At 32.2% G+C, this 19,453-nt stretch overlaps 1 protein-coding gene across 10 annotated transcripts in view; it reads left to right on the top strand.

The window, feature by feature from the left end:
* PHF14 (PHD finger protein 14) overlaps positions 1–19,453 on the top strand; it is a 604,994-nt gene that overhangs the window by 113,808 nt on the left and 471,733 nt on the right. Inside the window, exon 17 of one of the 10 annotated variants that reach the window (XM_081283671.1) lies at positions 11,642–19,450. The exons of the other annotated variants lie outside the window; for them this stretch is intronic. Within the exon in view, the coding sequence (XP_081139797.1) occupies positions 11,642–11,654 (13 nt within the window). The 3' untranslated portion in view covers positions 11,655–19,450. Of the gene's footprint in view, positions 1–11,641; positions 19,451–19,453 lie in introns of those variants that run through there. 10 annotated transcript variants of the gene reach the window in all.

The raw sequence follows: 19,453 nt of genomic DNA, 5'->3' as shown, positions 1-19,453 counted from the left end.
TTATATATGACATCGGAATGCATTACAATTCTTATTATGCATATAAAGCACAATTTTTCATATCTCTAGTTGAATACAAAGTATATTCACACCAACTCATGTCTTTATACATGTACTTTGGATAATAATGTCCATCACATTCCACCATCATTTCTAACCTTATACTCAATCCCTTTCCCTCCCACCCCTCTGCCCTATCTAGAGTTCATCTATTCCTTCCATGCTCCCCCTCCCTACCCCATTATGAATCAGCCTTCTTATATCAGAGAAAACATTCGGCATTTGGTTTTTTGCTATTTTGTTTTTAAGCTTTATTTTGCTAACCAAAATATCTGTGATTACAAATAATTCTTAACTTTTGCTTAGTTAGATATCAACTGAGCTATCTATATGAGTAGTGAAATAGTTTTTTAAATTTATTTTTACCCCCCTTAAATTTTTTTGTTTTTTAATATTTGACTTTGTTTCCATACCTTTTTCTTGGTGTTATCATCATACCAACTAAACTTGTTCTACTTTAATGCTCTTTAAAGTTTAGTTCTTAAACTTTAGGCTACATTCAAGTCACCGGAAAGACTTGTTGAACTGTTTCGTCAGTTCTGCAGTAATGACCAAAAAATTCTATTTGTAACAAGTTCCTAATTGATACAGATGCTGCTGGTTTGGAGACTTTGAGAACCACTGATTTTTGTAGGAAGCCATTTAGGCCAGTGTTTGTATTCCCTCTTAGATTTCACCTTTCTTTCTATACCTACAATGCTGAGGAAGGCCTACTCTACTCTCTTTCATCTATCTTTCCTTTTTCCTCTCTGCAGTATTATAGTGTTTCTCAGCTTGTTTAGATGCATACAAATCACCTGTGGAAGGTATTGCCAAAACAAACAAACAAACAAAGAACAACAACAACATCATGCAACCAAGAAGAAGAAGAACCAAGAACAAATTGAATCAAATCAAAACAAAACAAATGAGCCTGGGGGGTTTCAATGGTTCGGACAACTGTGGCTTTTTAAAGCTTCACAGATAGTAGGCACTATCAAGTATCACCTCTATCAGTTCTCTCTATGCTCTTGGATTCTCCCTTTACTGATGTTAAGTTCTAGTTGTTTGGGAGAAAATTTTAGAAAAGTTCACTCTATTCTACAAATGATTATTATACATCTTATAAAATAGTATTATAAACAGAATCATTTAAACTTTGCAAGCAAAATAAAAGATCAATGAAAAAGTTTGTTTTCTCCTTATAGTGATCCTTGAACTAGATTGGTAATAGCAATGCTCTAGACAGTGCAAAATGGTGCAATATCTGACGGACTCATGAGACCATCAGTTATTATTTAAGACATCTGTTTTTGCTATAGTCAGAATGTGTGACACAAACCTGCTCAGCAAATGTAGCTTCCAGGTTTAGATTGTAAAAATCTAATTTCTCTTTTAACTCATGAGTTATTTAGAAATGTGGGATTTTTTTCCAAAAATATTTGAGATATTTTTCCATATATTTTTCTGATAATGATTTCTTCTTTAATTTCATTATGATCAGAGAACATATTCCAATATCTCTGTCATCCCTGACTTTGTTCTGTAGATTGCTTTTTTCTTGACTGTAGTCCTTTACTTTTACCTTCCTGTCTTCCTGTTCTTCCTCCCTTTTTCCTTCCTTCCTTTCCTCCTCCCCTCCCTTTATTCCTCCATCCATCCATTTCCCCTTCTTTCTTCTTTATTCATTTTGTGTGTCTCATAATTTTGGATTGAAATTCTGGACATCATAAGTTGAACAGCAGAGTATTTATACCTGCTCTTTTTTTATGCTGTTAGCTTGTAGAGTAAATTCAGGCCAGAGTTGAATTGGGCTTGTAAATTTTCTATTACCCTGCTTACCTGAAGTGTACCAGACACTTCAAATTTCTCTACTGTTACCTGTGCTTATGCTTGAGGTTACAGTGCCAAAGGGGTTTTTTTGGGGGTAGGGGGTTGGGGCAGGGTGTGGGTACTGGGGATTGAACTCAGGCACTATACCACTGATTCACATTCCCAGCCCTATTTTGTATTTTATATAGAGACAAGGTCTTACTGAGTTGCTTAGATCCTCACCATTCCTGAACTCAGCCTCCTGGGCCTGATTACTCTGGGATTACAGGCATGGGCCACCTCACCCAGCACCAAGTTTTTTTTTTTTTTTGTCAGTATATTTACTCTGTCTTAGATTTTACCTTTCTCTGTATACTGGTAGTACAGAGAAAACTGTATTCTACTCATTCCTCTCTGCTAGAGGTAGATTGCAAACACTTGATGATCAGTGCTTGCTTGGTAGTTCTCAGTTTTCCTTGTTCGAACTCAGCCTTGAGACTCCAGAGAACCAAAACTTGTATTTTAATCAGCTTTTTTTTTTTTTTTTTTTGCCACTATGACCAAAAAGACCTTACAAGAACAATTTTAGAGGAGTAAAAATTTATTTGGCATTCATGGTTTAAAGGTTTTTAGTCCATAGGCAGCTGGCTGCATTACTTTGGGCCTGAGGTAAGAAAGAACATTATGGTGGAGAAGTGTGGAGGAGGAAAGCAACTCAAGACATGGGAATCAGGAAGCAGAGAGAACTCCACTCACCAGGGACAAAATATAAACCCCAAAAGGCACACCCCAGTGACATAGCTCCTCTAGGCTAAACCCTACCTGCCAACAGTTACCACCCAGTTAATGTATATCAGTGGATTAACCCACTGATTAGGTTAAGGCTGTAATAATTCAATCATTTCACCTCTGAAAAACATTCTTGCATTGTCTAATGCAAGAGCTTTTGAGCAATACCTTATATTTAAACCATAACAGCTTGCTTTCTGAATGTGAGGCTCTTTTTTTTTTTTTTTTTTTTTTAATGATTTAGCCTGTTTTTTTTCCTTGTGTGTTTGGCAGATCTTGTGTAGGAATTTCTTCCCTACCCTCAGTGGTAGAAGGCCTTTAAACATATAGATGAATGGATAGGGAAACTTTGGTATATACACAGAATGAAACATTACTCAGCATCAAAAGAGAATAAAATCATGGCATTTGCAGGTAAATGGATGGAGTTGGAGAATATAGTGCTAAATGAAGTAAGCCAATCCCAAAAACGCAAATGCTGAATGTTTTCTTTGATATGAAGTTGCTGACTCATAATGGTGATTTTGGGGTGGGGAGCTTGGGAGGAATGGAGGAACTTTAGATGGGGCAAAGTGGTAGGAATGATGGTGGAATGAGTTAGACATCATTACCCTAAGTACATGAATGAAGACACAAATGATGTGAAAATACTTTGTGTACAATCAATGACTTGAAAACTTGGGCTCTATATGTGTAATATGAAATGAATTGCATTCTGCCATCGTGTATAACAAATTAGAATAAATTTAATAAAAGTACCTATTATAATAGGTTAAAAAAAACTTAACTTATATACATACAGCTATGGCTGTAGGACAGAACATAACATGGACAAGTGTCTGTTGTTTTAACGACTTTCATTACTTGAATTTCTCTCTTTCTTAAAATGTATTTTATTAAAAAAAAAAAAGATATGTATGTTAGTCAGCTTTCCTTTACTGTGACCAAAATACCTGACGAGAAGAAGTTAGGGGAGAAAAACTTTCTTTAATTTGGGCTTACAGTTTCAGAAGTGCAGTCCATGGTTAGCTGGTTCTGTTGCTCTGGGCCTGAAGTGAGGCAGAACATCATGGCAGAAGAGTACAGTGGAAGAAAGCTGCTCAGCTCATGGGAGCAAGGGAAGGAGAGAGAGGGAGAGGAAGAGAGGGAGGGAGAGAGAGAGAGAGAGAGAGGGAACACGCGCGACCAAGCGAGCTGGGTTCCAGGAACAGTATATAATCCTCAAGGATGTGCCACTAGCAAACTACTTCTTTCCGTCACACCATCTGTTACAGTTACTACCCAGTAGTTCATTCAGATTATTAATCCATAAAATAAATTAATCTGCTGATGAGGTTACAGTTCTCATCATTGCTTAAAATTAAAAGCCCCACCTCTGAACCTTCCAGCATTGGGGATCTTGCTCAGAATGTGAGATTTTCATGTGACATTGAAGATCTAGATCATATCAGGATAGGTATTATTTCCTGGGACTAGTACTGCTTCCTGTCACTCCTTTAGGAGTAGAGGATTTATTTCCTCATCTCTTGCTTCTCCACAGTGAGATTTTTCTGTGCACTGTGTGGCAGTGGGGTTATAGCCTTTATAGCATTTCTTTATTAAGGGAGAAGTATCTAGCTGAGGCTTTGTATCTTTCCCAGTATGATGACTATTCCCGTTCTCCAGTCCTGTACCAGCAGACCTGCACTTTTTCAAATCTCCTCCTTTGCCTAATGTTTTTCTTGAGTAGCTGATTAAGGTCTGTATTGGTTTTCTATAACTGCTGTGACAAATCACCATAAAATTTGTGGCTTCAAATAGCACAAATTTTTTCTCTTACAATTCTGGAGGACAAAAGTCCCAAATCAGTTTCACTTGATAAAGATGTCAGAAGGGCTGGTTCCTTCTAGAGTAGTTTTTTTGTATGTTTGTTTTTGTTTTTTATCCTGTCACCTTTGAAACTGGAGAATGATCTGTTTTCAGTAGTTCTGTAATCAAGGGAACTGTTTGTGCCTGTGTGTAAAATATCAGTGTTGGAATTCTGTTTTAGAATGCCACCTAAGGTTTAGCCTTTACCAGTGAGCATCCCCAAAGAGGTTCATATTTTTGTCAGAGTGCTAACTTTCTAAGATGTTGCTAATAAGAAGGTCTTCCTTAATAAGAGGAATTTCCTAGTAATGCAAAATCCATTTTGTTGCTCTTATTTTGCTCAGTATATGTATGCATTAACATTTGCATGTAACTTTAATTGGGATTAGAGCCCTCTGGTGCCACCCATCTTTCCTATAAAGAAGATAAAGATTTTACATTATTACTTTTCATCAGTAACTTCTCTCAATTACTTTTTATTGGGGGAGGGGATGCCAGGGATTGAACTCAGGGGCACTTGACCACTGAACCACATCCTCATCCCTTTTTTGTATTTTATTTAGAGACAGGGTCTCACTGAGTTGCTTAGCACCTCGATTTTGCTGAGGCTGGCTTTGAACTTGTAGTCCTTCTGCCTCAGCCTCCTAAGCTGCTGGGATTATAGGCATGCGCTACCATGCCCACCTCAATTACAGTTCCATTCACTCATATCTCAAAGTTTTTGAATGCTCATAAGGACATTACAGTTCCATTTCATGAGAGAAATAGAATTTGATCCAATTTTCTAGTTTATATGTAGATATTTCATACAACATGTAGCTTCTAACCTTGGGCAGAACTCAACAGCTCCTTAATATGTCCCACAGATTCTATTTGGTTGTTGCATTGCCTTGAAGGAGCAAATTATATCACAGGTTTGAGAAATAAACCTGTATCTAAGAATGGTTCAGATATGTGAAGTTTTGCAACCATTTTAAATGAATTTAATATGACATTCTTGTAAAGGTAGCCATGGTAGTTAATAGGAATTTACCTAGGAGGTGAAGTCTCTTCTTGAGTTTATAATTTTTGCTGACATTTTTGTCCAGGTGTTTTCTGGAATACTGACTTATCATCATGCTACTAAAAAAAATCTTCATCTTCACATTATTTCAGCCAGTTCATTCGTTTTCATATTGGCACCTATTTATTTCATTGATGGTATTTGCCCCAACGATAGTAGACCTCAAACTTTTCAATCTGTTTTATTGATACTACCATATCATGGCTATGGAATACTATTATGGCACCCAGAAGAGATAATGTTTTAGCAACAGAAGCTGTTAATAGATTCAAAGTGGTTTTTAAAAGCAACCTGGCACCTATATTTTTATATGTATTAATAGCTGGATTTCTAAATTACTACTTCAAATTATCATTAGGCATAGTAGATTTATTATTTTTCCCAGTTTAATTTCTTGGCAAATTAGAAATTCAGGGCTAGGGCTGGGGATGTGGCTCGAGCGGTAGCGCGCTCGCCTGGCATGCGTGCGGCCCGGGTTCGATCCTCAGCACCACATACCAACAAAGATGTTGTGTCTGCCAAGATCTAAAAAATAAATATTAAAAATTCTCTCTCTCTCTCCTCTCCTCTCTCACTCTCTCTTTAAAAAAAAAAAGAAATTCAGGGCTAGAAAGAATATAAGATATTGAGTTATAAAAAATACATAACCTAACTTCTGAAACGCTGCATAATATCTTAATATCCCATATTGTTCTTCAGCTGTTGTTTTAATACTTTTCCTTATCAAGGATGCATAATGCTAGACTAAGAATAACAAAATGCGTATACTAATGATAATATACTTCTCAGAAAGTTCATCGCTTCACATTCATCGCCTGTATCCATTGTATCCAACTCACTGATCTATTCAGTATACTTGCACTGAATAAGAATCAATGAAGTATGAACACTTCCAAATCATAGCCTGTTTGTCCCTTCATCTGTTTCTATGTGTCTTCTTCACTAGGGATCCCTGAAATATCAGAGGGCTCATGGAGTGAAAATGAACCCTTTAGCATTTAAATTTTAAAGGAATTTTGTGCACATGTTTAGGAGGGAGTCTATGACAATCTGTGTTTTACTTGCTCTCAATTTTTTACATAAATCTAAAATTATCCTAAAGATAAAGTCTTAGTTTTAAAAATATCTAAAGGACAGTGAGTAGAAATTTAGGTTTTTTTTCCAAGTTTTGTTCACTATAAAAATATACCTACAAAAAATACAAAAATATAAAGATAAAGTTTAGATCACCTAGAATCATAGAGATATTTGGGCAGTAAGTTTCCACTATAACATTTCTTGATATTCATTCTCTCCCTTTCCCATTTTTCTGGTTTCCTTGAGACCTTTCTCAATGGCCAGTCTTCATTCTCCACTACATTACTCCGCTGCCTCAGCTGCTTTTCATTACTGCTGCTTTTTTATGTTTATTTCTAGTTTGTCATTAAGTTCCGTGGTTCTACTGAATGTATTCATCCAATCTCTCGGTCTATCTCTTGCCTAATTAAATGGCCAGAACTTGAACTCCAATCTGAAGAAAGTCTGCTACATCTTCACTAGTGTCCAGGTCCTTTCCTCCCCTTCCTAACTCCCCCTGTGACCTGTTGTTCTGCACTTCATTATGTAAAATCCATTATTCTAGGGCTGTCTTTAATGTTGACTGCACTATTTTGTGCAACAGAGGCTTTGTAGCACAGAGCAGTATAAAATTTAAAGTTATATTGCTTTGTATCATTGTTCTTAAAAGTTACTGAGACATCTTCTACCAAGAGTGTTTCCTTTTTTCCGTAGACCTTGTTTTATGAAAAGTGATTTAAGCTAAATATCTGCAAAATTGAAATGGTGCTTAGTTGCTTATTATAAAAAGATTATATTATAAAAAAGAAATTCGAAAACACCTGGTTTTCCGTGAATGAAACTTTAAAGTGTTTTTTCCTGGTTACTTTTTTTTTTTTTTTTTTTTTTTGAGATGAGAGTCACTGCATTGTCCTGGCTGGTTTTTTTGGTTGTTGTTGTTGTTGGGTGGGGGGGCGGGGTTAAAAGTGCTTTTTAAGGAATCATTCTATTAGTAAAGATTGAAGAAGAGATATTTAGTTTTCACAATACTCATATTTAGATAATGTAGCCCAACTGCCACTTTTTCTTATTAAAATTATATTTTGATAAAACTTGGATATATATATAGTGGAGTATTACTCAGCCATAATATATACAGTGGAGTATTACTCAGCCATAATTAGTCAGCCATGAATGAGTGACATTTGGCAGTAAATGGATGGAGTTGGAGACTATCATGCTAAGTGAAATAAGCCAGTCCCAAAAAAGTCAAAGGTTGAATGTTTTCTCTGATATGTGAATGCTAATCCAAAGTGGAGGAGCTAAAAAAATAGAAGATCACTGGAGTAGACAAATGGGAATGAAGGGAAGGGAGGAGGCATGGGATAGGGAATGACAGTGGAATAAATCTGACCTAACTTTCCTATGTACACATATGAATATACCACAGTGAATTTCGCCATCATATACATCCATAAGACACTAATTAAAAAAAAAAAAAAAAACTGTAAGTAAATACCAGAAAATCAGTAAAGTAGAGGGAAGGGAACAAGAGGAGGGAGGAAGGGAGGGAAAGGGAAAGTACTGGGGACAGAATTAGAACAAATTATATTTGATGCTTTTATAATTATGTCAAAACAAATCCTATTGTCCTATATAACTGAAAGGAATCATAAAAATAAAAATTAAAATGCTTATTTTGTATATTTTTCTACTATCATTAAGTTGATTTGATGATTTTGTGACATGTGGAATGACTAATCTGCCTCATGTATGTACTAGTTACTGTGTGACATTTTTGATTTTAAATTCTTTAAAATATTAAACATTTAAGTAACTTTGTATGATTTGCAAGTATTTTTGTTATGTGCTATTAATATTTGAATTTTAAAATTTTCTCTTTATTTTTTAAATAAATGCAGTATAGACACATAATATATATTTAAAGAACAGAAGCATGAAGTTGATATACATTACATAGTGAAGTGTGGTGTTTCTGGGTTATTCAGTTTTAGAGTACATAAACATAAGTTCAAGTATATGTGAAATGAAATCTTTCTTGTTTCACTCATTTATTTTTTATTAAGGTTTATTTTTGAAAATTTTTTTTCTATTTTTCATTGCAGTGTGTTAATATTGTTAGCTTATACAAAAAAAAAAAAAAAAGATTATTTCTTGCCTAAATTAGTGAACTACTTTACTCACTAGTGAAGTAGTGGACCTTGAATTAAGTGACTTCTAAAGTTGTTTTCTCATCTATAAAACGAAGATATTGAGCCTCATTTTTTCTTAAATTTTATAACTTTTATAACTCAAGAGACTCCAAAACAAACAATACACAGTTGTGAAAAGGAAACCAAAGTGTGTAATCTCACCATTCATCTGATGCTTGAATTGTCTTCCTGGCGTCCCTACTAAGCCAGAGGGGACAAACTTATGTTGGAGGCAGAGGTGTCAAGTCCCTTTCCATTGGAGGCAGTTTTGTTCAAAAATGTGTTTCTTTTTCCAAGTAAGCTAATAGTTTCCCTTAAAAATTTTAACCCTTGGAGTCACACAAAACAAGGATAATCGAACTTTTAGTACTAGAAGACAACTATATTGTCTTCTGGTTTTTCTTTCTTTCTTTTTTTTTTTTTTAATTAAGCATCTTATTTTATCTTATAACAAGGTTTTGATTTATATTGGTTTTGTATTGGTTTGGACTTATGAAATAAACAATGTTAATGAAATGAGGTAAAATGAATTTGTAAATAAAATTGGATACAAATTTTGGAGTTGGTGATGATTTTGGTTATCTAGGGAATAATGTATAAAAATCTGTATTTTTTTTTAACAATTGTAATTGAACCACAGAGAAATGTTATTTTTGGACTGACATTATAATAATGTTAATATTAGATTGTCACTAGGTTTCAGACTCTCCAAATATATTATTTCATTTCATTCTTGTCAACAGTCCAATTAGGTATGCATGTCTCCATTTTAGATATAAGGTAACCAAGGTATAGAGTTATTAAGCAATAGAAATTATTCCAATTATATATTAAAATCACATTACACAAGTTTTTATATATTAAAATGCAATTTCTTTCCTGTCACAAAAATACTACGATGTTGTTTGACAAAGCTACTGGCCTTCACATTAGTTGTCAAGATTTATTGAGGGCTTTTTATATTCCAGTCATTATATCAGTGCATTTCATTTTTTATCTCATTTAATCTTCACAACAACCCTGTAATGTTGCATATTAAAAAAAACTTGTAAGAGATAGATACTGATTTAATTTATATTTTATGGGTAAGGAAAAGAAAAAGATTTTCACAACTAGAATGTGATAGAACTGCAGATGAAATCTAGGCTATCTTGACTGTAGAGCTCATACAGTGATTAGGTATGCTTCCTCATTACTATGCTACTTTGACACATTTGACTTTCTTGGGGCAAAAGTAGTGGATAGCTGGAATTTTCCTCTTGGCCTGCAATTCCAGCTACGCAGGTGAAGAATTCATTGATAGTTACTGGTGTGTGCATTACTGAAGTGCTTTGGAAGTATTTGTCTTTTTTCTACAGTATTTTTTAAAGTTAGCTTATTATTAGGTGCATTTGAAATAAATACAAAGCTAACTTCATTTTTTATTTAAAATGTTGCACCATCTTTTTTCCTCAGAAAATAGGAGGCAAGACAAGTCACACCACTTATCTTGACATTAAGAAAGATTTGGAATATTAATTGAAATTTAAGATGGAATAGCATTAGCAATAGCTCTTTAGTTTTCTCAAACTTCAACTTGGATTTAACTGAGGTTTAAAGCAGATTTCCACAATATCTAATGTCTCTATATTAAACTTTAAATGAAAGTCAAATATAAATAAAATTTTTCAGTTGTCTGCTCCTCTCCATTATTTGTGCATGTAATTAAGAGTTAATTGCACTTCTGTTATTAATGATATGGTTGCTTCCTCTTGCATTATGCTTTTCCAGTGGTGCTTAACCTTCAGAAAATCACTTGTCAAAATATCAGATTAAGAATGTGCTCAAAGCTTTTTGCTTAGAGACTGAAGCAATGAGAAAAGTTACAGTTCTTTCTGCTATTTCTCATACGTTGATAAATACAGGATTTCTTTGAAAACTGTGTTTCACATTATATTCTTTTTTCTTATACAGTTTTGTTTTCACTTTCTTTGGAGGTTATTCTGTTTAGCGTGGTAGCTCTCCTCAGTAGTGCTTTTTTTGTCTGTGTGCCACTTTTCACTTTCTTTTTCTCAGCAGAACTTAGAAGCATTAAACACATCTTTCTAATAGTTAAATATATAAAAAAAGGAACCTTTTTCTATGATTTGACTACTCGGCAATTTCACTTCATGTACACAGATCTAAATATATGAAAGAAATGACAAATTCTTATATTTACCACAGTCAAAAAATGTTAATTCTGATCACTAAGTTCTTATAATTTCTCCTCTGAATATAAAAACACAAAGGTAGTAAATAATGGTAGCCCAATATTTCTAATAAAGTCTTAGAAAAGAAGGCAGTGTAGACACAGGGGATAAAAATCACTTTGAAAATTTCCTCCCTAAGACTACTTGAGTATAACTAGGCCAGTAACATACTGATTAGGTTTATTTGTTTTCAGCACAATTGCATGCTTTCTCAGGCATTGTTAAAATTGCTGTATTGGGTGAAAATAATAGCAAACTGATATTTGTCAAAAAAACTTATTGATCAAATATATATTTCTTTTTATAAATACAAGTACTTAATCTTTTTCCACTTTTTAAATTTTAGTAAAATAGGTTTATTTTGAAAATAAAAAATAATAATAATACAAGAGGAGGCAACTCATTGTTTCCAAAGATAAAAAAGTTCAGTTATAACCAATGAGAACTTACACAAGATCATGGCATTTAGGTTTAGGTTATCTATATCTTTGGATCAGATCATATGTTATTTGAATCTACTGTGGTGTTATTAGTATGTTTCTTAAGACGTAGTACAGAGCTGCTATGATCTTTAAATGTTAATGTTCTTTTCTTATCACTTTACTGTGTAGATACCCTTCATGAGACCCAACTCTGCCACAGCTCATCCTCGGAGGCAATCCTGGAAACCTCTTTTATAAGTGTGATTTTAAAAATGTGGATAAAACTCTCAATAGAGTACATAAAATAAAGGAGAACAGCTATCTTGTCCTTTCCATAAGCTTATCACTGCAAAAAGTTGCCTTTGCTTGTCAGGTTTGAATAGAATGTAATTGATTGGTTTGTTACTTGGACTGACAAGGCAGTTAATTTGCCTGTGTGGATTTTTTTCCTTTTCTCTTTCTCTCTCTCTCTCTCTTTTTCCCTTTTTTTGCACTAATCAGAAATATTCGATATGTGCATTGTTGAAAAATATTGGATAAATGTCTTGTCAGAATTGTCCTATTAAGTAAATGTCTTTCCCTCTTGCTTCTTTGGCAAATGATGATACACAGTGTTTGGACTCACTGAAGAGTTACAGAAGCCTGTGGAACTTAAATGCAATATGTTCTCCCTGTTGTTGAACAATACCAATAACAAGCAAGAAAGACAATGCTTTCTATTAGTCTGCTAATCTGCTTCATCCAATCTGATACATATATTCATATGCAAAATACTGTTGCATTGGGGAACAACTATAGACTCTTATATTAAACATTATTTCTATTTATAATATTCAGCAAAAGTGAAAGACTTGTGAAGCATATGACATTCTATTTTTGACTCATTAGTCCTAGTGTGAAAGTACTAATATTATTAGCATGAATTTTTACAATTTTAGATTTTAAGCTCATGAACAAAAATATGTCTGTGGGTCCGTAGGTAATTTTTTTGAAATACCCAAATTTATTTGGTCCTTATTGTTTTATATGAACTTTCTGTGTTCAGGATAACTTAATATTTTTCAACCTTTAATATGACATTATGAAATAAGGAGGGAAATACAAAGCTTGTTGACTGTACAACCTGCCAGCTGAAAGATCTTCAACAACTGTATCTTTCCAGAGGTTTACAGATTTAAAATTTGATCTTCAACTTTTAATGATCCAGTTTTAAGCCAACGACAGAAATATGTTGAATATTCCACCACTCAATCTTGAACTGAATTAGAAGAGACTTTTGCTGAAATTGAAGTGCACATATACACATAAATTGTCAACATATCTCTTGGAATTTCCTGATATATAAATGTGATTTTGGACTTCTTTTCTGGTATAGTGGCAAAGGAAAATAGTTTAAACTTTAGGAGTAGAATAGGCAGTGTTATAGATATTCTAATCCAAGTGTAAGTATAAAGTTGCTATATGCTAGTAATTTATAGTTATAGGAATCATGATTGGATAAAATGTTAAATAAAAATAAAATGTGTATGAAATTACATATAAACAGATTATATTGAAAGACCTCATAACATTGAAGGAAATGGTAATAATCTTTTGAAAAAGGCATAGGCTTTTTTTTTCTTTTAAGAATAAGAAAAGACTATCACTTTACTTAAGTTTAAGAAAAAGTTGGTAATTATTACTATTGCTGACTTCCATCTGATTTTAAGAAACAGGAAAGATTACCATGTTCTAAATGAACTATGCTAATATATTTGGCCCTTGCTGTCTTTTAAAATATGGTAAGATAATACTAATGATTATTTTGTTTATTTATTTGCTTATTTTTTGAGAAATCATTACTTGTTGTGGTTTTGGTGTCACTGTTAATCAAAATTCCTTTCACTTTAGTTTTAATTAAAATACTCTGAAATTGTCATTCTTCATCTTGCAATTTTCAGTAATGGATATTCTTTTCTATGTTTGATGCTAACCCTAAGAACTTCATCATGTTACAAATATAAGCTACATAATACATAATATGAGAGGTTGTATAAAAGTGTAGAAGAACTTTGAAAGGTAGTGGAAAAATATTTTCTCATAATAATCTCTTAAACATTCATATATTTGTAGTACAAAATTAACCCCTCTCTGTAAATGGTCCAATTGCAGTTCAAAGAAAAAATTTAATGTGTATTGAGGATTAATGGTTAATCTTTCACTAATATATGTTAGAGAAAGCGAGAAATCAGGTAAATGACCATTATTTGCCACAGAATAGCGAAAGAAAGAAGCACTGAAATATTGGGAAGAAAATAAATGTTCTGAAACACAAGAATGCTTAGTAATTAATACTAGTGCTTCTCAGACTTTGTTATCATGCATCAGTATCAAGAAGCATTTGTTGGAACTCAGTTGGTTCCTTTTTTCTCTCTCCACCTACTCTTTTCTCTGTCTCCCTGGAGTAGATTTGGTATTAGGCCTGACAACTCAAATTTGTAACAAGTTCCCAGGTGATGGTGATTTTAACTTGTCAGGGACACCACTTTGAGAACCAGTCATACATTTTTTAAAAATCATTATGTTGTGCTCAACATTGATTAATTATGGCTTTAAATGTTTATTATACACTGGAAACAGCACTGTTTTATACACAAGGAATGAAGGAACTTTTTTCACAATTACTAATTCTTTTAATTTTAAAAAAAATTTTGAAATTAGGATCATGTTTAAACACAAAAACAAAATTTAGCCTTCTAAATTTAGAAATCATATTTATTCTTCATTTAATTATTATTGTCATTTGTATGTTATTGAATTTTATACTTATGATATTATGATTGCTGAACAATAGATAATACTTACTTTCATTATTCCATATCCCTGTTTTATATCCTATTACTTAAAAAACCCATTCTTTAAATATTTAAAGTTCTTCTTTGATAAAATTCACCAGTGTTTTTTACTTAATTCACAACATGAGACTATTTCATGAGTGTTTCACCAAAATCTATTCAAGAAATTCAGAAGGCCTTTGTAGCAGAGTGTTTACATTCTTCAAAAGATTTTTAAATTTTGTGAAATTGTTTTTGACAATTGAAACTTGAGACAACTTAGAATTACATGTTTTATGGAGGCAGAATTTTTTCCTACCCTCCTGACTCAGCACTTTGTAAATTTATACCATTAAGGATTGTGATCTGAGATGGGTATGCTGTACAAATACTTCCTTCTAAAACTGTAGGCCTCTTTCTCTTAGTGCTCACTTTAAGGTGTTTGTGTTAGGCCTGCCAATAAGATTCACTGCTGTTCAGGTACATAAGATTTAATGAAATTGGATGCTCAGGCTGGGCTTTGTAAATAAAATGAGACTGACCCTTAGCCATTATCTCATTTATCTGATTTACATTGTAAAACCAGGATCTACACTATTGATTAGAGCATAATTAGTTAATTATAAACAGGGAAATACAAAGTTATGTGGAGCTTTTACACAGCAGGTTGTACTGCTAAAAATTTTCCAAGGGCATGAGCAGATGGAGATCAGTTTATTAAAGAACAAAGCAGACATTTCAGGTATGGAAATGTGTAATCATTCTCTCGTGCTATGAAAAGATACTTGACCTTATTGCATATTTTTATATCAATTGTTGTGTTTCATGTTTTTTTTTTCATTTAATTTTTAATCTTGTAACCTGGCTGGTACACATTTCACTAAGTGAATTGGTACCATTATTTAGCTATAAAATATTAAATAAGGATTTTGATTTGGATAATTTTCCAAATATTATTTCAATGAATTAACTTTTATGTGTCAAGAATATTTTCTTTATATTTCTTACTACCCATTCATCCATTATTGTCTATGATAGAAGTCTCTAGTGGAATTAATTAAATAGGTTTAATTCTTACACATTAGTTTGTTATTTGTGAAATATTACTAAAAAGACAGTTTCCAATTATTTTATATAATTATAAAATTAGGTGATTTGCACTAAAATAGTAAGTTATAAGGAATAAAATATTGTATTTATTGATATTAAATGTTATTCTGATATTGTTATTCTATACTGGAGAATTTTGTTCCAAGTCTATATTGTTTTAAATGTGATTTAATGGGCCACAATACATTTGTTCTGCATTTATTAAAATGTGTAGTAGAGATAATTGGTCACTGTTCAATGAAGAAATCTATCACTACTGGTTAATAGATTTGTGTGTTTGAGCTGCTAAAGAGGTTTTTATTTAAGTAATGCTAATATCTAAGACAAATGTTTAAAATTTTTCTTGTTTGAACTTTTACATAGACATAATGAAAAAAATCAGAAAATTCAATTCATCAATTCTCTTGATTTTTTTTAAGTGAACAGGTGTAATAGTGTCCATTTTCAGCATTGTTTTTTTCTTTAGCTTTATATAGACTAAATAAAATGTTCCATTGATGTGAAAAAATAGCTATGATTATCAAGATGAGCTTGATCATAAGAAATGCACATCTCTTTTTAAGTTTGTACTATGGATTTTGTTTCTTCTTGAAATTTAGCTTATCATGTAGCTATAAATTATTTGCATAGAAGGTACACTTGTTTTAGTTTTTGAAAAGTTATTACTTAGTTTACTTCCCTAATGAACTTACCAAATGGAAGTAAAGGGAATTAAACCCTTTCAAAGACTGGCCGATAGCCTATATCCTAGGCAAGGAAAGAAGTAAATCACTTCTTTCTTTTCACTTTTTGTGTATTGTCAGTAGTCAGTAAGTATCTGATTAATTACCCGTGTGGACCATACATAGCACATATGAAGATAAATCACTTTCTTCCTCTTCTTTGTCTAGGGTGCTATCTTATTCATATGCTAAGTAAGTATTTTAAATACATGTAAAACAATATTTATTTGGTCACTGCTTTTTGTTGAATCAGTGTGTAACAGATCATATGAAGCTCCTGTATTATTTATGTCTAAAGCCAATATAAATCTAATATTAGGAAGTTGTCTTTAGTAAAAATCAAATTAAAAATCTAGTTTTATTTTATCTTGTAAGTGGAATTCATTTTACTACATTTAAAATTTTAATTTTAGAATGTCCCATAGTGTTTATGTGCACAGTATGCACTAGAGGCTTTAAAGATTGTTCTTAAAGTGTCCAGTTTGCATTTTATTTAGAAAATCCAGAGTTTTTCTATAGGTTAGTTTTATATTCTCTTTTAGTATGTTAAGACATTCTCTTCCTATTTCATAATGTGCTATTGGTATATTATAATCATTTTTTATCATATAGACATTGTGTTGTTTAATAAAGTATATTGTGCTCTATAACTATGCTTTTGTGGGTCAATGAATCCTTGCAAACTTTTAAAAAGGCTTTATTTACTGTTTTGATAAATACATGCTATAGTATATGCTACAGTTAATGTGTTTTCAAATATATTTTGGAAGTAGAGACCATAAGTAAAATTGATCAATAACTACTTTAATTCTGTTACAGCTTTTAAGTAGATTATTACAGATTCGTATGTAAGAATTCTGGTTTTTAAGCTTTTAAACTGACCTAATTTTTGTATATCCAGAATTTGTTAGCTAACAAGATTTGATAAAGATTACAGAGTGGTATATGTTTGTGTGAAGTAAACAATCCACTATTTTGATCATCTGCATTGTTCTTTGATTTCTAGGGTCCTTAATGGTATCTCTTATATTTATATATCTATGGTATATTAATTCTTACAGATTCTGCTAAAGTTCACTTCTGTAATTTAGAATATTATTGTTCCCAGCACTTAAAGCTATGGATTTTATTTTCAATTTAATATTCTAGGGTAGAAACAACTAAAATTTTTCTGCCTTGAAATAATTTTAGAAATCTCTACAAAGAGCTTATATTACTATGTTTATTTGCTTATCAACAAAGCTGTTGACTTAAGGATTAGGTTATTCGCCCCCTCCTTGGATTGTGGGAGTTACTAAGAATATTAACCACTCTTTTTTACTGTTTAGTCTTGGAGTTGCAGTTTTTACTTATACTACAACTATGGTGAGTGAGCTAGAATTTTAGAGTACTTCCCTGTCATCCTTAATTCTCTGGAAGCATGAAAATACAATAAGGTTCTACATATCAACCAAGTCATTCTGCTAATAGAGGAATCAGTTGGTGAGGATTAGGTCATTTTTAGATGGAATATACTTCAGATTACCTTCTGACAGAGCTTGCATGTAGAACATTTGTTTTCCCTTTTTTTTATTTGTTCTCGAGCTGATTTTATAAGTAATTGAAGCCAATGACATATTGGAGTCATATCAATGTTCTTAATTTTTTAAGTGGAAATTCATAGCTATGCCAACAAAAATAACCTTTGTACATGAAGGAGATAATGAATCCTGTCTGATTCCCTCTTACATTCACCACATATTTGCCTTGAGTTGTGTACTAGAAATAACTTGTAAATTGATAGTTTTAAAGCAAATATGCAGTAATTAGATTGTAATTTGATGTAAACTAGGGCAGTATTAATACTGTAACTTTCCATCTGACAAGAACTAGGATTCTTATCAGTCTGAACTGTATGAAACATTGCCCAGCAACATGAAGTTAAGGAAAAAAAGACTATAGTTAATAACTAAAGTTGAGTGTGTGTGCTTAATTCAGTAGAAGTTGTCACTTTGATATCTTGTTACTGTCATTTTCGTAGTCTTAATAGTTTTAGTGGTCTGGTTCCCAAATCCACAAGTTAGTATTGGGAAAAATTATGCTTAGACAAATACAATGATAATAGGAACCAGGGCCTGTTGGTTTTCAAGCAAGTGAGGACCCTGAAGATCTGGAAAAGTTGAACATAAGAATTAAAACAAGATAGCAGAGTAATGGTATTCACTCCTAGTATAAGGAGCTGACACAGTTAGAAATGCAACAGGATTTGTTACTTACACTCATGCCCCTAAGATGATAGAGATGAACCATATTTAATATAGTCCCTTGATGATGAAAATGATTGTGATTTCTCTTTAAATTTCCCATCAAAGATTAGTGAACTGTTAGTTTCATGTTTGATTCATTCTGACCTCAGTTGTATAGAAATTTCAACCTTATAAATTCAGAAACACTTATATATACTCTGAAGGTTTCTATACCCATATTTTTAATGTAATTGAAATGTTTAGCTATTGAAAACGAATAAGTTATATTGAGAAAGAACATGAAATTGTGTGGGTTTGACATTTAATCTCTTTATTTTACATTCAAAGTTAGCTGTATACTATTTTTTTCTAATACCAGAATAACAGCTATTTGACATATTTGACTCCTTTTAAATTAATTGTTGGATGGTTTATTTGTAATATTGGCATAGTAAATAAAGTACTTAGTACTATTTGATTTTTATCTATTCTAGCTAGAATTACTGTAAATATTTTTTCACGTTCATATTTTGATTCTAAAAGGTTTTAGAAAAACATGTATGTTTACTTTGTTAGGAAAATGCAGAGAAAAAAGTGTATAAACTTATGATGTTTTCTGTTTTAAACTTCTTTATACCTAAATAACTTAGCTAGCTTCCTTGCCTATTCTGAAACTCTTGATTCCCCAAATGGGTCTTTGGGAGTTGTGTGTGTGTGTGTGTGTGTGTGTGTGTTGTATGATATGAAATATTTACTTAAACTAGGGATTTATAGCTTCCTTTATTGTGATGATTTCTTAAAGTCAATTATTTTTCTTCTGTGGTTTTTAAGAGTAGCTCCTTCTTGTAATTTTGTAGTTTACTCAAGTCATAAATATTTTATAAAACTTTCCCCTGGTTTCTTAGTTGTGGATCCCCTGGCTTTTCATTTCTTAAATCAGGAAGAGATAAGAAAGAGAATCTGACAGATTTGTTGACAAAGTACTATTTTTAAATTTTTAAAAGAAAGCACAAAGAAAATGAGGACTGTAATTCATTCTATAAGATGAATACATCTTTGTTATTTGTTGTTAAATTTTGGTCTTGTTATTCCAATTGATGCAAAATTCTTACAAAACACTGAAATAATACA

Source organism: Spermophilus citellus, assembly GCF_964194105.1.
Source record: "Spermophilus citellus genome assembly, chromosome: 3".
Classification (NCBI taxonomy): Eukaryota; Metazoa; Chordata; class Mammalia; order Rodentia; family Sciuridae; genus Spermophilus; species Spermophilus citellus.
This window is presented reverse-complemented; position numbering and strand designations above follow the sequence as displayed.